Genomic DNA, 16,141 nt, shown 5'->3' with positions numbered 1-16,141 from the left:
TTGAATCATCTGGAGCAGATGTCTAAATATAAAACTTGTCCGTGTTGATTTGCGCATGACAAATAGAGCACAACCACCAGGTCCATATCCAGGACTCCAGCTCGCCAAACTGGTTATTTTCATTTCATTTCAGGAGCGAGAAACTCTAAGTAAACAAAATACCTTGCGGGGCTTCATTGGAACTTTTCTCATGCTCACTAACAGTGTACATACATTCAAAAGAATTGTGTTGTGTTTTCCCTGAAATTCTGTGATTTCCGTTACGTTTGAAATGATGTGGAAATTAGCATTACACATTTTTTTTGTAATAAAGCGAACGACTGCTTTTGTTTTGCTATTTTATACTATTTTCGTTTTGTTTTTTTTTTCTCAAAATGTGACTACATTACCGTCTAACTGAAAATTACGCAAACTAAAGCATTATGTAAAATATTTACAAATGATAGGCCTTACTTTGGTTTTCTTTACACCTCACATTTTACCTCACTCTCTTCAGTGACACTGTTGCCTTCTTAGTAAACAAATAGGCTACACTAACTTTTTTTTAACCTCACTAGGCGCGCAAAATAGCAAACATTTTTGCGGTGGTTACATTGGAAGTGACGCCATAACCGAAGGACGATCGTTATTGGTGTAGCCCAAAATAAAAAAAGATATAATTTCGTTAACCCAAAATAGGCTTGTTCGAGATGCATCGGCGCTGCAGACCGATCGGCGCATGACATCAAAGTACCGCGAGAGCGATTCAAAAGTATAAGAAGTCGTACGCTCTCCAATCGCTCTCGCGGTACTTTGATGTAATTTTGTGACGGTGTCAAATATTCATGTTGCCATATATCGCTGAAGCTTTCATCACGGTATACGGTATTATCACGATATTGAAATAAGTTTTTAATATAGCAGGTTTAATAACTTTCTTGTAACAAAAAGAACTCTGAACATATGAATACAAAAAAAGCAATACACACACACACACACACACACAAAAAAAAAATAAAGCAAACAAATGTTTCAAACAGATTAAAGTGCAAAAGAATGATAAAGAACAATAGGTATCACTTTACAATAAGATCTCATTAGTTAGCATTAGTTATTATTCTGTTAAAATACAACTGTTAGTTCATATCAGCTCAGGTCCATTAAATAATACAGTTAAAAAGGTGTTATTTAATGTTTAAATTAAGATTAATAAGTGCTTTAATATTTTTCATTGTCAGTTTATGTTAACTAATGAATTAACTAGTGTTAAATAATGGAGCCTTACTGTAAATTGTGATTGAACAATAAAGAATCAGAACATGTTAAAGGTACAATATGTAAAATTTTTGCAGTAAAATATCCAAAAACCACTAGGCTAGTGTTTTATATTTTGTCCAGCTGATTACTAACAATATCTCTAATGTTTTCAACTACTTGTAAATCATGAGAAAATTCCCATTCTAAACAGTGACACGGGGAGTGCAGTCGCCTGTCAATGACGTCAGTTACCTTTGTTACCGCCTTTACTGACGTAGAAACCACATGACAACAGTGCCGTGGACAAATGCGGAAGTAGTGTCTAGTGTCCAGCAAACCACTAGCTTGCTTCAAGCAGTTCCTTATTTACTTCTTGCACGTTTTATGGTGTATTGTGTTACTTATTTATGGAACATAATTACTGTTTACCATCTGCTGCTGGTTCTATCGACAAGGACAGGTCCCTGTTTACCACAATTTGTGATAAAAAAATATCACAAATTGTACCTTTAAAGCAATATCTAGGGCATGTTGTAGTCCAGATTAAAATATAAAAATGTTTGAAAATAAATAGCCTTACATCTTTAAGTATCTGGTACTGTGATGAACAGAAGCGAATACAAAAATCTTTATGACTGTTTATAACATTTATACTGTAGTAGCTGTTGCGCAGCTGCTTTGTTTACGGGGGTTACCGCAGCATTTGTGCTGTTCCATCAGCGCCATCTGCTGCAAGAGAGTGGAAGTACACTCGTATACTATATACGCGCTGCTCATGCACATTGGGTTTGTTTAAATCAGTGCGTGTGCCTTTGTGATGAAACATACAGTGGTGTTGTGCATTTTAAACGGTTGATGGTAAAGTATTCTTAAAATGTATTCTAAAAATCTGAATAATTCGTAATAAATAATGATTCACGGTACTTTGAAGTGCCCACGATAACAATATTGTGCATATTCATTATCGTGATATATCGTACAGTATACCGGCACATGTCTAGATGTCATACGCCGTTTGGTCTTCGCAGCACCTTTGCATCTCGAACAAGCCTATTTTCACACAATAAATATGTTTTTTTTTAATTATATTTTTAAACATAATAATTTGTTTTTTATATTGAACATACAATACGAATTGCTGTCAATTAACTTGTTATTATCAGAAGCAATTTTCTACAACACAAACTTGATAACTTTCTTTTATTTCCAAATATTCATTTGTATTGTCATATGTACTACCTACATTGTCTATAAACAAATGAAACAGATGATAAATTTAAAAAAGTTTTATAATATTTTTAATTTAGTCTTTTAATATATTTAATGCATTAAGTATTTTTTTTCTAAGTCATTTTTAAGAGATTTGTTGATCTTGCCACACATAATGAAGGTTTAGAGTGGTTTAGTTTAAAAAAAATATGATTATTATTGCTGTTGTCATGATTATTTTTAGTACAACTAATACTAATAATAAATGTACACATTTATTTTCAAATGTGTCTTTTGTTCTTCAAGAGGATGCCTTTAAAATAACTTATTTTAACTTTTTTTATCGTCTATTGCATTTGTTTACAGACAAGATAACACATGAGATGAAGCAGAAGGGACATACTCAACATAATAAACAGATCTGTTTAATGCACACAAGTTACAAAAAAATCAAAATTAATCGCAATTTGCAACACAGGATTGTTTCTTCAGACATGCTGTCAACATAGGCTACTGGCGTCATTGAGCGAAATAGAAAAAGTGGTTGTGTCGAAATGCTGAACTATACAAGTAGTAGTTCCTCATTCATACAAACTTTACTGTTTATCTTTGTTTATGAAAAAAATCTGCATATTTTCAGTTATCCCGCCTGCAAATGTATTGATATTTTATCTTATATATATATGCATTATCAAAGAAATATTAAAGAAATGTTAAATACAAAATATATAAATGATTCACCCAAACAACATCATTTACATACTGGATTCTAAAACATTTCTGAGGTGGACTCACATCTCCTGGTTTTACCCGATCAGAGCACTGCATGTGCATCATTAGTGATGTGACCGTCCTTAGAGACACAGTCATCTGCAGGCCTCACTGGCCAGCAACCAGGAGACCCGATCCTCAATTACCAAATCAAATACCATAAAGAGCAGCAGATGCCTATGGAGTGATATCAGTGAATGTCTTAAATGTGTTTGAGAGAGGTCCATATAGCTGCAGACTGTGTGTGCTTCTGAGGGCCGAATAAAGGTGTGTGTGATCTTACCCTGTGTAGGAGCTGAACTTAAAATGACCTTCATCTCATAAAACATCTCACATATGACCTTTGAAACGTTACATAACTGTATCCCCTATCCAAAAAAGATTTATAAGAATTTAAAATCTGATTACAGATCAGCTGTTTGATGCTTGGATGGAGGCTTGACTTATTCTGGAATGGGGAATGCACTTCACAGTAATTTTATATATATATATATATATATATATATATATATATATACACACACACACACACACATACACACATGTATACACATTTGCAAACGTTTGTTAGATGTGATTAATCATGATTAATCGATTTTACAGAATATATAGTCAAATCAATTAATCACATCTAACAAAAGTTTGTATATATATATATATATATATATATATATATTTCAGTATATATACACACACATGTATACACATATTTGCAGACATTTATGTTAATGCGATTAAATCGCGATTAATCGATTTGACAGCACTAATCAAGTTTATCTATTTAAAAAACACACGCATACACACAAACTACTAAAATTTAACCTAATTTTAAAATGAGACCATTTATTTATTACAATCTTTTTGACATATTACTTGAAGCCCCACATTTAAAATATTTCCAAGCCACTGTTTATATGATTTGCAGTTTTTTTGTTTTTTTTCGTGCTTGATTATGAATAAAACATTTTTAAAAAATCCGGGCAATAAGATTTACATACTTGACTCTGGTGCACCACCTAGAGGACATAAGCATATATAATAAACAAAGAAACAGAAAACACTTTTTTGAAGTATCTTTTTTTAATAAAATCTGCACACATAATTGTATTTAGTACATTAAAATATAAAAGTATATATAGAAGATTTCAAAGAAATAACCGAGTCAAGAAAACAAAACGTGAGTTTTCTCATTGTCATCACCAACATAAAAGAAATAGGAAAGACAGAAGAGTTTGGAACGCTCCAAATAAACAAGGCCTCAATGTGGGGTTGCTGCATGTGGAAACCACAAAGGGTGTGAAATTAAACGCACCTTTGCATATAAAGAAAATAATAGAAGGCCTCCAAGTCAAAAGAAAAGAACTTAAGGTGAAGAGTATTTAAGTAAAACGCACTGGATTCTCCTTCATTTGATGTGTTCTCTGACTAACGTTCAGAGGCAGTACCAGAGAGGGTGATGGGGTAACTGTGTCACAGTTGTGCAGGAGACCAGCTAATCCCCATGGCAACCGCTATCACCTGTCTCCAGGTGTGGGTCATCGGCACCCTTTAATCACATGACTCACAGTAAGGCCACACCCGGGCAACGGGTCTGTGAGTCAGTGCCCAGTCTGAGCATAACAACGCAAAAAAAGCTTCTTAAAACAACTAAAGCAGAAAGAGTACAAGTGATTTGGGGGGTAAACAGTTGTTTTCTTTAAGCAATTGTTCTGATACATTGTTGTTCTTTTTTTGGCACAATCTATTGGAACCTCAGCCAGATCCTTCATCTGATACGACCAGCATGCTTGAGTTCATTTGGACAGGGATTTCTTAATCTGCTCCACTTCCATCTAAAACACAGCATAAAACAAAGATGTAGGAGTTAAACACAGCCATAGGAAACATAAACAATACGTCATATATTAAAAGGGATGGATCACTTAAAAAAGAAAATTCTGTCATCATTTACTCACCAACCACAAATTTCTTTTTGTTCTGCTGTACACAAAGGAAGATATTTGGAAGAATGTCAGTAACCAAACAGATTTCGCCCCCCATTGACTAGCAGAGTAGGAAAAACAAATACTATGGTAACCAATGGGGGCGAGATCTGTTTGCTTACTGACATTCTTCCAAATATCTTCATTTGTGTACAGCAAAAAATATATATAGATTTATGCAGATTTGGAACTACTTGAGGGGGAGAAAATGATGGCAGAATTTTCATTTTTAGGTGAACTATCCCTTTAATATAATTAATTAGTAAGATTATTTACTGCTTTAGAAAGAATCTGCATGTATTCAATCAAATATATAGTAAAAACAGTAATATTATGAAATATTATTACAATTTAAAATGACGGTTTTATATTTTAATATATTTTTTATTCTTGTGATGGCAAAGCTGAATTTTCAGCATCATTACTCCAGTCTTCAGTGTCACATGATCCTTCAGAAATCATTCTAATGTGCTGATTTGCTCAAGAAACATTTCTGATTATATCATCAATGTTGAAAAAAGTTGTGCTGCTTAATATTTTTGTGGAAACTTTTGCATTTTATCAGGATTCTTTAATGAACAAAATTCAAAAGAACAGCTTTCATTTGAATTTTTTTATTTTTATTTATGTTGTAACAGTCTATAATGTCACTCTTGATTCAATTTAATCTCCTTGCTGAATGAAAGTATTAATTTCCTTTTAAAAAGTACTAACCCAAAACTTCTGAATGATAAGAACTGATTAATTTTTTAAAATGTAAACAAAATTATGAACTTATTTGATAAATTTTTTACTCAAAATTCACAAAAAAAAATCAGAAAATAGAAAATACACAATTGTTAGTTAATAGTGGTGCAGGTAGGACATCAGAATCCTTTGGGATTTTCCTATGGGGTTTTATAATGGGGTTTTTCAATTTATGAGTAAAATAAAGCCTGCGCTAAACATAACGTGATGATACTTTGACAAAAATGCACACACCCATACAGAAAAATGCGATTTTTATGTTTATTTTTTCAAAACGTATGTTTCTAATAAGTAACTAGATAAGACAGTTTGGGGTGTGAGTGTGTGCAGAACAAAAACGTCAAAGTAACATCAAGTTATGTTTAGCACAGGCTTTATTTTACTCAGAAATTGAAAAACCCCATTATAAAAACCCATAGGAAAATCTCGAAGGTTCTGATGTCAGACTCTATATCAGCTAATATCATTGCTTTCTCATGTTGCAGCTGCACTCTAAAAAAGCTGGGTTGTTTCAATCCATGTTTGAGTCAAACATGGACAAATCCAACTGTTCGGTTTAAAAATGTTATTTAAAAATTTGTCCACATTTTACCCAACCATGGGTTGAAACAACCAAAAAAAGTGTGCTTAGTGACTGATCTAATCTCCCCTCACCTGCAGTGAAATACGAATCCTCTTCTCCTCATCCAGTTCACTCACCAACTGCTTGATTTCTTGTCTGATAAAACAAGTTTGAGAATTACACACATTTCACATCGTTATAAACAGACATCAATCAATCAACTCACTCATCCCACATCTCATCTCAAACATTTCCTTCTATACTTCCATCCATTTCCTTCCCTTTATACTTCCTTTCACTACTTCACTGTCTTTCATCTAACCTGGAGGGCGACTGTCCTGCAAAGTTCATCTCCAACTTGCCTGGAAGTTTCTAGTATGCCTACTAAGACTTTGATTAGCAGGTGTTCAGGTGTATTTGATTGGGGTTGGGGCAAAACTCAACAGAACAGTGGCCCTCCAAGAGCAGCATTGGACACCCTTGATCTAACCCCGCTCCCCCCATCCCGTTGGTTCATACTTGTGCTGGCTCTTCATGAGCTCCACAGTTCCTTTCAGGTCTCGTAATTGTGCTTTGAGCTCCTCCAGCGTGGCGGCGCCCTGTTCGTTCTTTCCTCTGGCGTCAACAGACGGGGAATGGGGCCGCAGACCAGCAGCGCCCTGGTGGAGAGAAGCCCCACCGGACCCAGAAGAGGATAGAGGGGCACTTGGTTTAGGGGGTAAAGATGATTTCTCATGACCCTGTGGAAAACCGCCATGAGATATTAGAACAAGAGCTTATCAAACACTCTCAGACGTTTGTCCTCCATTTCGGGCCTCAGTCTCTGTGTGTGTGTGTGTGTGTATATATAGTGGCACCTTAAAGTATTTGGACACTTAAAGGGATAGTTTACCCAAAAAATTAAATTCTGTCATTCTTTACTCATTTCACTTTTTTTATGCATCACTTTTTTTCCTCTGTGAAGATATTTTGAAGAACTGTTTTTGTCTATACAGTGAAAATCAATGGGGTCCAAGACAACAAATAGAGTGCTGCAGGGACCTAAAAAAAGTTTGCATTTTTTAGCACTTCCCTCTCCATCATCCTGAAGTCAATGGTTTTTTTTCATCTTGTTTGAATGAGTTTTTGGTTAAATGCTTGAAATAAGGTCAGGATATTTCACGCCTTCTTCTACAACATACAATACATACCTTTTTTCCACACAGAAGAAAGAAAGTCATACAGGATTTGGAATGCCATGAGTGTGAGTAAATGATGGCAGAATTCTTATTTTGGGTGGAACTATCCCTTTAAGACACACTTAAAATGTAAGAATGTCTTTACACATATATATATATATATATATATATATATATATTTTTTTTTTAAATTATATGATTTAAGTATCCAAAAGTAATACTTTTTTGTGTCACTGTACATAAAAATGCTTGACAAGAGCGCTCCCTTGTGGTAAGCCAGGGATGTGCATGCAAAAGGAGAGGAAGGTGTAAGGGGGTGGAGTGACTGGGAGGGGGTGGGGCTTACTGTTATGATTGGCACTGCCTTGGGCATCTTCTTGGAGTTGTCAAGAGTTTTGGGAGTGAATGAGTCCTGCTCTTCCTTTCCCATGTCCTTGTCTCTCCTCTCCTCCTCTGGAGATGGGGAGTCCAGGAGGTCAGGACTAGAGAGAGAGGACTAGGAAGTAGAGAGAGATTTAAGTGATAATGACCAGATAACCCACAGACAGGCAGAGCGGGGTAAGCCCACGTGACGTTCACACATAGCAAATGGCACAATCATATCTGACGGATTAACACCGAACACCTGAAAGGTCACAAATATATGACACTTTGTCAGCTGATTGCATCTGATAGGTGTGAAAAAAAAAAAAAAATGTGATAGACTTGACACTCTGATTAGCTAAAAATAACAACAAACAAGCATGTGTGGCAGGGTTATTAGAGTTAAGTGAAACTAAAACCATAAAAAACATTTGTTACTTGAAATAAAATAAACGCATATATATATAAAAAATGTATTTCAGCTAGTTGCCAAAAGCAACATTTCTCATTAAATTTAGTTGCACTTCATGTATAAAAATGAATAAAAACTACCCAGCAGGCCACCAATGTCATAAGACGTTGCTCTGACGTTGAAAACAGGTTCTCACGTCAGGTGACCAAAATTCAAATTCGTTGATAGTCTAATGCCAATGATAAAGAATACTGATGACAGCTGACATTGATATTTCATTGGATTTAAGTTGTGGTATTATGTAACCATAATTCAATGTCTTACAAACATCTAATGCCAACATAAACGCCAACATTTACTCATGAGGTATGGTAAAACCAGAAGTCAACATCTCATGAACGTCATAATGCTAATATTGACACAACATCACCTTAAAACCAACAAAATATCAATGTGTAATGATGTTATAAGTCAAGGTATTAAGCAACCAAAATTCAACGATGGTCTAAAGTTTAAGCCAATGTTGGATTTTGACGTCAACCCAATTTTCATTTTCAACCAAAATTTTACGTCAGTTCAACATTGGAGTCCAACGTCTTTCTGATGTTACACTGACTTACAGTGCCTGCTGGGTATATAGACAAAAAAAAAATAAAAAAATAATGGAAATAGACAAATAAAAACTGTGGACTCACAGACGTGAAGACCTGCGATCGTGGTCGCCGGTCCATCACACGGGGTCGTGACGCGGTCGGGTGGTTCAGCTTCTCTGTGGATAAGACGATGGAGTCGAAGTCTTCTACATCTTCAGCCGAACGTCACACAAATACAAACATAAACACATAGGACCACATATATATCACGTGCATAGGCATCACGAACACAGGAAAAAAAACACGCCAGACCGTAATCGAACATCACCAGTATGGAAATGAATGAAGTGAGATGGACAGAGAGCTGTTGTAATCTTATTAGATATAGATTATTCTAAGTCTTATTAGTCATGACAGGGGTATTCTACATTGAATGAGTGCTCTGGAAAGGGACTCACCGATATCTAGGGATTTGTCTACAGAGCCTCGGTCGGCTGCCACACCACTGCTGTCAGACTTCGGACTGTCACACCTGAACAAAAGATAATTAAACCAGAATGAGCTTTAGTAAAAATACAGAAATAGCATAAATGTTCTTGGAAATGACAATAAATGGAGTAATAATGTGATAAGAAATGGAGAGGATTTCTAATATGTAGCATAGGAAGTCTGATTCATGTGAACTGGTTCTGATTCTAGTGAACTGGTTTATTTGGATGGTTCTATGGTAATGAATACATTCAAAAACAAAATGACTCACTGATTCACTGCCAGAAGTAATTTGAATGGTTCTGAATCAATCCACTGAAAAACACTTACTGATTCATTGGAATCACTGCATAGAAGTAGTTTGGATGGTTCTAAAAGAATCTATTGAAAAACTAAATGATTCACTGATTCATTGATTCACTGGAATTACTGCACGGAAATTGGCTGCGTCCGAAAACTGGAAAATGCTGCCTTCTGAGGACACATTTCAAGGTAGGAAGGCATCAAGGCATGTCCGAATCCAATGTTAGCTTCACTTCCTGTCTCATGAGATACCTTCCTCAGATCGATTTTTGAAGGAAGCATGGATGTATCCTTAGCTGCCTTTGATATCCCACAATCCTGTGCTTTCCATTCTGTGACAGTTGAGCTAGAAAAAAAGATGGCGTCCGAACGTTGCGTTTGCTGCTCAGTTTGTGTATAAATGTACGATTTTTTCCAACATATTTCAATTTTGATATCATTTCTATCAAGAAATTACTACTGTAATAATTAAATATTTGTTTAGTTCTCACCAAAGCTCGTGCTATATTGCTGTAGATCATTAAACTGTTACACTGCCTCAGAAGTCTGTCCGAAATCAATTTTGTGAGGTACCTTCATGCACAAACGCTGCCATACAAGTCATTCTCTTATAAGACAGCTACCTAGGTTTTCGGACGCAGCCATTGTTTCCATAGTTTTAAATTAATCCATTCCAAAACTAAATGATTCACTGATTTATTGGAATCACTGCACAAAGCCATTCGGTTGGATCTAAATGAATCCATTCAAAAATGAAATGTTTGAGTTTTTGAGACTCAGTCATGAAAAATAGGGTGATTTTAATTGTATGAATTATTTAGTGCAAATTTAGTTTAATGTTATCTGACTGTTAATGTTTAATTGTGACTAACTGCGTTCCATTTTGTGTCAAATAAATAGTGTTCCTGGTATAAAAATGAATAATATCATCTGATCATGACGCATTATGGTTTATTTAATTATGTCTCGTGTACAGTGATGTGATCATATTATGGTGTAATTGTGCTATCTCAATTATCCTGCTATTATTAGACACTATCAGTTTGGCAATAAATGACTTCAGCATTAACATAGATTCTTAATATTTTTTTTATAGTTGAATTTAATGGGCTGAGAATCTTGTAGGGTGATGTGTTCTGTATGTGTTGGTGATGCTGGTGCATGTTTGCATGTGAGACTGACGGTATATTGGGTACAGCTGGTCTCTCAGGTCTGTCTGGGCGTTTGGGTGGCAGGGATGACGGTCGATTCAATGCGTTGTTGTTCTTCGGGGGAAGAGGCTTCTTTGGGAGGAAAGCTGGGAGGGACGGCTTTGGAATGTCGCTCAACTTCGAGTCTTCACCTACATGTAATTACCATCATCATCACTGACATCATCATCATCATTATTAAAGGGTATAAAATGTCATACAAAGATGATTACGGGAAACTAAAAGAGGGGTTGTCAAAGCAGAGAGAGAAAATTCCAACATCTGTTTACTTCAGAAAAGCAAGAAATCTTTGAAAACACAAGTCAATCTAAAGCTTTTAGAGACTGCAGACCAAAGCAAATTAAAACAGTTCTGAGAGACGTTACCCACCTTTTTCCTCAGATCTGTGCGGGAGAGATTCAGGCCGTTCTGGTGGAACCTTTTTTGCCTCTGTCTTTTTGTCTGGGGATCAATACACACAATATGAGGGTTCAACAGGGCACAGCTGACTCATTGGAAACATGCACACATTGAACATCTGGGATTCAAAATCAAATTTAAACATGGAAATTTTGAAAAAAAAATAAAATAATTTTTTTAATTAAACAAAGAAACGTAAAATGATGAAATACTTAAGACTCTGCACTATTTCTAAGCCTCTAATCAAATATATAATCAAATATTTGTGACACTGATCATGTGACTCTTTTTACAGACAGTCAGATGTTCTTGCTTGGAATAAGATCATCAGGTTTTTCACAAACCTGTGGAGTTCATGCAGCTCGAGTGCTGCTGTCACTGAAGCAAAAAGCACATAAAAGCAAAGGGGTAAAGTCAAGAGTATTGCATTGTGGGATACATTTATCCCACAATGCAACAATCTTGACTTGACCTTCCATTTCCAGTGTGACAAATTGTAATCATTTATTTCTGTCACAAAAATAACCATGGTCATATGAAATCTTATTAAACAATGTAGCATGCAACAGGTTTTAAAAAAAAAACCTATCTATTCTATTCTATTCTATTCTATTCTATTCTATTCTATTCTATTCTATTCTATGAATATTCTATTCTATGACTATTCTATTCTATGAAATTCTAACTATTTTACATCATTGAGACAGTCTCAAATCCATGTTAATATTTATAATTCAACTTTTTACTCAAATTGTTATGCTGATAATATAATTTGTGATGGAAAAAGAAGTATTTTCATTAGCAGTCTCAGACTTTGGCACCCAATTAAACTATTTAATTGCAAGCAAATCACTGAAATTACATGAACACTCAATTTTGACAATATTGATACAAATGGGTTGATAATGAAAAAAACGGTCAAATATCACTACTCCATATTCTCTACGCAGCTTTAAGACACAACTTTCTTCTCATTTTTATAGTTAATTTGAGGCCATTTCTAAGGTGTTATTTTATGACAAATGTTGAGAGTGCATTATTGTAACGTGGGAGAGCATCCATGTAATAAATCTCTCCACTCGCAGGTGGATTTATTTCATTCTCGCACAAAACTGGACGCGCTTTCAAATATACATGGCTCTGCTCTTGCTCAGATTTTACATGTGCGCACTCAAACTTTGTCTTGGGCACTTGTGAATCTCTACTTGCTCTTTCTCTAGAATTGAAATAACACAGTGTAGGCCTAACTTTTCTCTTTTTAAAAGATGTAATGTAAGTCTAAGGTGTCCCCTGAATGTGTCTGTGAAGTTTCAGCTCAAAATACCCCATAGATTTTTTTTTATTCATTTTTTTAACTGCCTATTTTGGGGCATCATTAACTATGCACCGATATATAGGTTGCGGCCCCTTTAATTCTCATGCTCCCCCTCCCCCGGAGCTCGCACTTGCCTTGAATAGCATAAACAAAGTTTACACAGCTAATATAACCCTCAAAATGGATCTTTACAAGATGTTCGTCATGCATGCTGCTTGCATACATCGGATCATGTAAGAATAGTATTTATTTGGATGTTTACATTTGATTCTGAATGAGTTTGAGGCTATGCTCCGTGGCTAAAGCTAACATTACACACTGTTGGAGAGATTTATAAAGAATGAAGTTGTGTTTATGAATTATACAGACTGCAAGTGTTTAAAATGAAAATAGCGACAGCTCTCTTGTCTCCGTGAATACAGTAATAAACAATGGTAACTTTAACCACATTTAACAGTACATTAGCAACATGCTAACGAAACATTTAGAAAGACAATTCACAAATATCACTAAAAATATCATGATATCATGGATCATGTCAGTTATTATTGCTCCATCTGACATTTTTCGCTGTTGTTCTTGCTTGCTTACCTAGTCTGATGATTCAGCTGTGCACATCCAGACGTTCTGCCCTTGTCTAATGCTTGATCATGGGCTGGCATATGCAAATATTGGGGGCGTACACCCCGACTGTTACGTAACAGTCGGTGTTATGTTGAGATTCGCCTGTTCTTCAGAGGTCTTTTAAACAAATTAGATTTATATAAGAAGGAGGAAACAATGGAGTTTGAAACTCAGTGAATCTCTTTTACATGTACTGAACTCTTGATGTTCAACTATGCCAATATAAATTCAATATTTAATTCTAGGGCACCTTTAATCATTTTATATATTTATTAGTTATTTTTGAATTAAGTGCTTATTGTAAATAGGTATTTATTGAATTTTATTTACTGATCATCCGGTATAGGCCATATCACGAGATGGGAGCGTGTACACTCATGGATAGAATGTGCTTTTGTTTGGTTGGTAATGTTATTATTTGCAGTCTGTGCGTTTCTTTTCACGTTAAAAGATATCTTTTGTATAATTCATTCATCAAGTGCACCATTGAACGAAAAGAAGAAAAAAAAACTACAGTAGCCTACTCTTCAATGGGGATGGTATGGAGTGTGGGCACCCACTGGCAGAAACATAAATCGGCGTCTATGCTTGGAAATATAAATACTGGGTAATCTCTGTGAGCCCTCTTTGTCTCTCACTCCTATTTTATGGTACATCAACACAAAGATTACGTGGGCAGAGTTTCAAAACCTCTGAAGAGAAGTTAAAAAGAACCCTTGCCTATTTATATTTTAAGCGTTTTCTGAGTAATCTGGTTCCACCTACATACTGTATATCCATAAACAACTGAACACTATTATAACAGAGAATAGATTCCAATGATGATTTGTGAGCCACAAGGAGGAGCCAGAGTTCACTTGAAGGGAAATGTTTGAATATAATATGATATAATATAATTCAAAATCTACATCGTTTTCATATGACTTCATAGGACTACGTTGCATGTTTACAGAAATAAATTATTATTTAATCCTTTTTGCTTACATTTGTTACACTGGAAATGGAAAAGGGTCAAGTCTAGAGTATTGCATTGTGGGATGCAGCATCCCAAAGTAGCGCACTCTGCCAGTATACTGCAAATTTTGACATCTGAAGAAAAAAAAAATGCAGAACGAAAAGGAAATAAATCTTTTACCTGTGACCTGTTTAGTGGTTGGTGCGGCAGGAGGCGGCGGTTTCTTAGGTCTCTGTAAGCACATACACGGTTAAAACACACAGTACACCTATTAAAACACACACTTATTAACACACTGATCGCCTTTTAAAATTCACACGTTAACCATACACATTAGTCCTATTAAAAACACAGTTCTTTCAGGCCAAACATGCTGCTTAATCAGGCAAAGGGAGGGAGGCAAAAGTACAGGGCAGAGGGGGAGCGTTTGTGTGTGTGTGTGTGTGTGTGTGTGTGTGTGTGTGTGTGTGTGTGTGTGTTTGTTTGTCTGTTTATTTCACCACAGCTCTCCTTTCGCTCAGAGACTGAGGCCCGCTGTCATACAGGCCGGGAGCACCCTGTTGGAAACAGCTGAAGTGTGTCAGAGAGAGACAAAAAATAAGATCTCACCTCTTTTTCTACCTCAGGAATGAATAACTTCACAAAGTTGTCTGGAAACACTCCCTGTTTGCCGTTTAGCTCTCCAAGCCACCAACCAGCGTCTGCACACTCCTACACACAACAACAAACAATGAAAGCACACATTTCACAGTCTGTCCATGTTCTAACCAAGCCAGATATGTAGCAATTTGTCCATACACACCGAAAGTGAAAATGGCAATCAGAATATATCTCATGTATAATATACTGTATAGTTATCTGGAGAGGAATTTTGAACCAATGAGATTTCATAGTGGGTGTGGCCATTAAAAATAAATAATTATTAAAATTAATAATAAATATATAATAGAATGTATAGTAGCTTATTTATTGATTTAGAACAATTTTGTGTTGTAATCACCATACTTACCTTATTGACAATCGTAACAATATCTCCTTCTTTGATGGACAGCTCATCTTCGTTCTGAGCTTCGTACGGGAAAATTACTTTGCAAAACTCCTTTGCTGTAATTACAGCCACAAGTCACATCAAGAAACAATTATGTTGTATTTGCATACAATTTGAGTACATAAACAATCTAGGCATTTAAATAATCCACAGCACAGGTGTGATCTAATCCTGTTACCTTTGGCCTTGTTGTCAGGCTCCGCCTTCATGGTTTCTTGGGCAACAGTTGGAGCGACTTTCTTCACCATCTGAGGCTGAGGAGAATCAAATACTTTTATCAGATACTACACTGACCATGGCAATCATTTTTTTAGGGTCGGTAAGATAAAAAAAAAAATGCAAAAATATTTATTACCAGTTAAAAAGGCAATACTGTGAAATATTACATTTTAAAACAACTGTTTTCTATTTTAATATATTTTAAAATGTCATTTATTCCTGTGATGACAAATCAGCCATTTTTCAGCAGCAGTTACTCAAGTCTTCAGTGTCACATGATCCTTGAACAGGTTGATCTGGTGCTCAAGAAACATTTCTTGTTATTTAAGGTGACCATATTTTGATTATCAAAAACCAGGACACTCGGCCCGGCAATGAGATATTCAAATGACACTCGAAGTTTACTCAAAGATGCCTTATAATTTCAGTACATTTAAAGTATGCCTCTGTATGTATAGAAAATTGTTATATTACAAAATACGATCTATAACCAAAGACACAAATTCAGTAGGCTTCTCAGAGGTT

General features: G+C 35.5%; 1 protein-coding gene across 2 annotated transcripts in view; it reads right to left on the bottom strand.

Annotated features, from left to right (window-relative positions):
- Nucleotides 1-4,280: 4,280 nt before the first annotated feature.
- Nucleotides 4,281-16,141, bottom strand: part of sh3kbp1 (SH3-domain kinase binding protein 1) — a 58,593-nt gene continuing 46,732 nt past the window's right edge. For both annotated transcript variants that reach the window (XM_067377727.1, XM_067377728.1), the window contains 12 exons: nt 15,576-15,651; nt 15,359-15,453; nt 14,959-15,060; nt 14,530-14,581; nt 11,426-11,497; nt 11,028-11,187; nt 9,512-9,585; nt 9,156-9,265; nt 8,032-8,181; nt 7,027-7,247; nt 6,600-6,663; nt 4,281-5,048 (listed from right to left, as the gene is read on the bottom strand). In XM_067377727.1, coding sequence (XP_067233828.1) covers nt 5,010-5,048; nt 6,600-6,663; nt 7,027-7,247; nt 8,032-8,181; nt 9,156-9,265; nt 9,512-9,585; nt 11,028-11,187; nt 11,426-11,497; nt 14,530-14,581; nt 14,959-15,060; nt 15,359-15,453; nt 15,576-15,651 — 1,215 coding nt within the window. In that variant the 3' untranslated portion in view covers nt 4,281-5,009. The remainder of the gene's footprint in view (nt 5,049-6,599; nt 6,664-7,026; nt 7,248-8,031; nt 8,182-9,155; nt 9,266-9,511; nt 9,586-11,027; nt 11,188-11,425; nt 11,498-14,529; nt 14,582-14,958; nt 15,061-15,358; nt 15,454-15,575; nt 15,652-16,141) is intronic.

This window comes from Chanodichthys erythropterus, chromosome 23, assembly GCF_024489055.1.
Source record: "Chanodichthys erythropterus isolate Z2021 chromosome 23, ASM2448905v1, whole genome shotgun sequence".
Classification (NCBI taxonomy): domain Eukaryota; kingdom Metazoa; phylum Chordata; class Actinopteri; order Cypriniformes; family Xenocyprididae; genus Chanodichthys; species Chanodichthys erythropterus.
The sequence above is the reverse complement of the archived record's forward strand: the minus strand, read 5'-3'. Positions and strand labels throughout refer to the sequence as shown.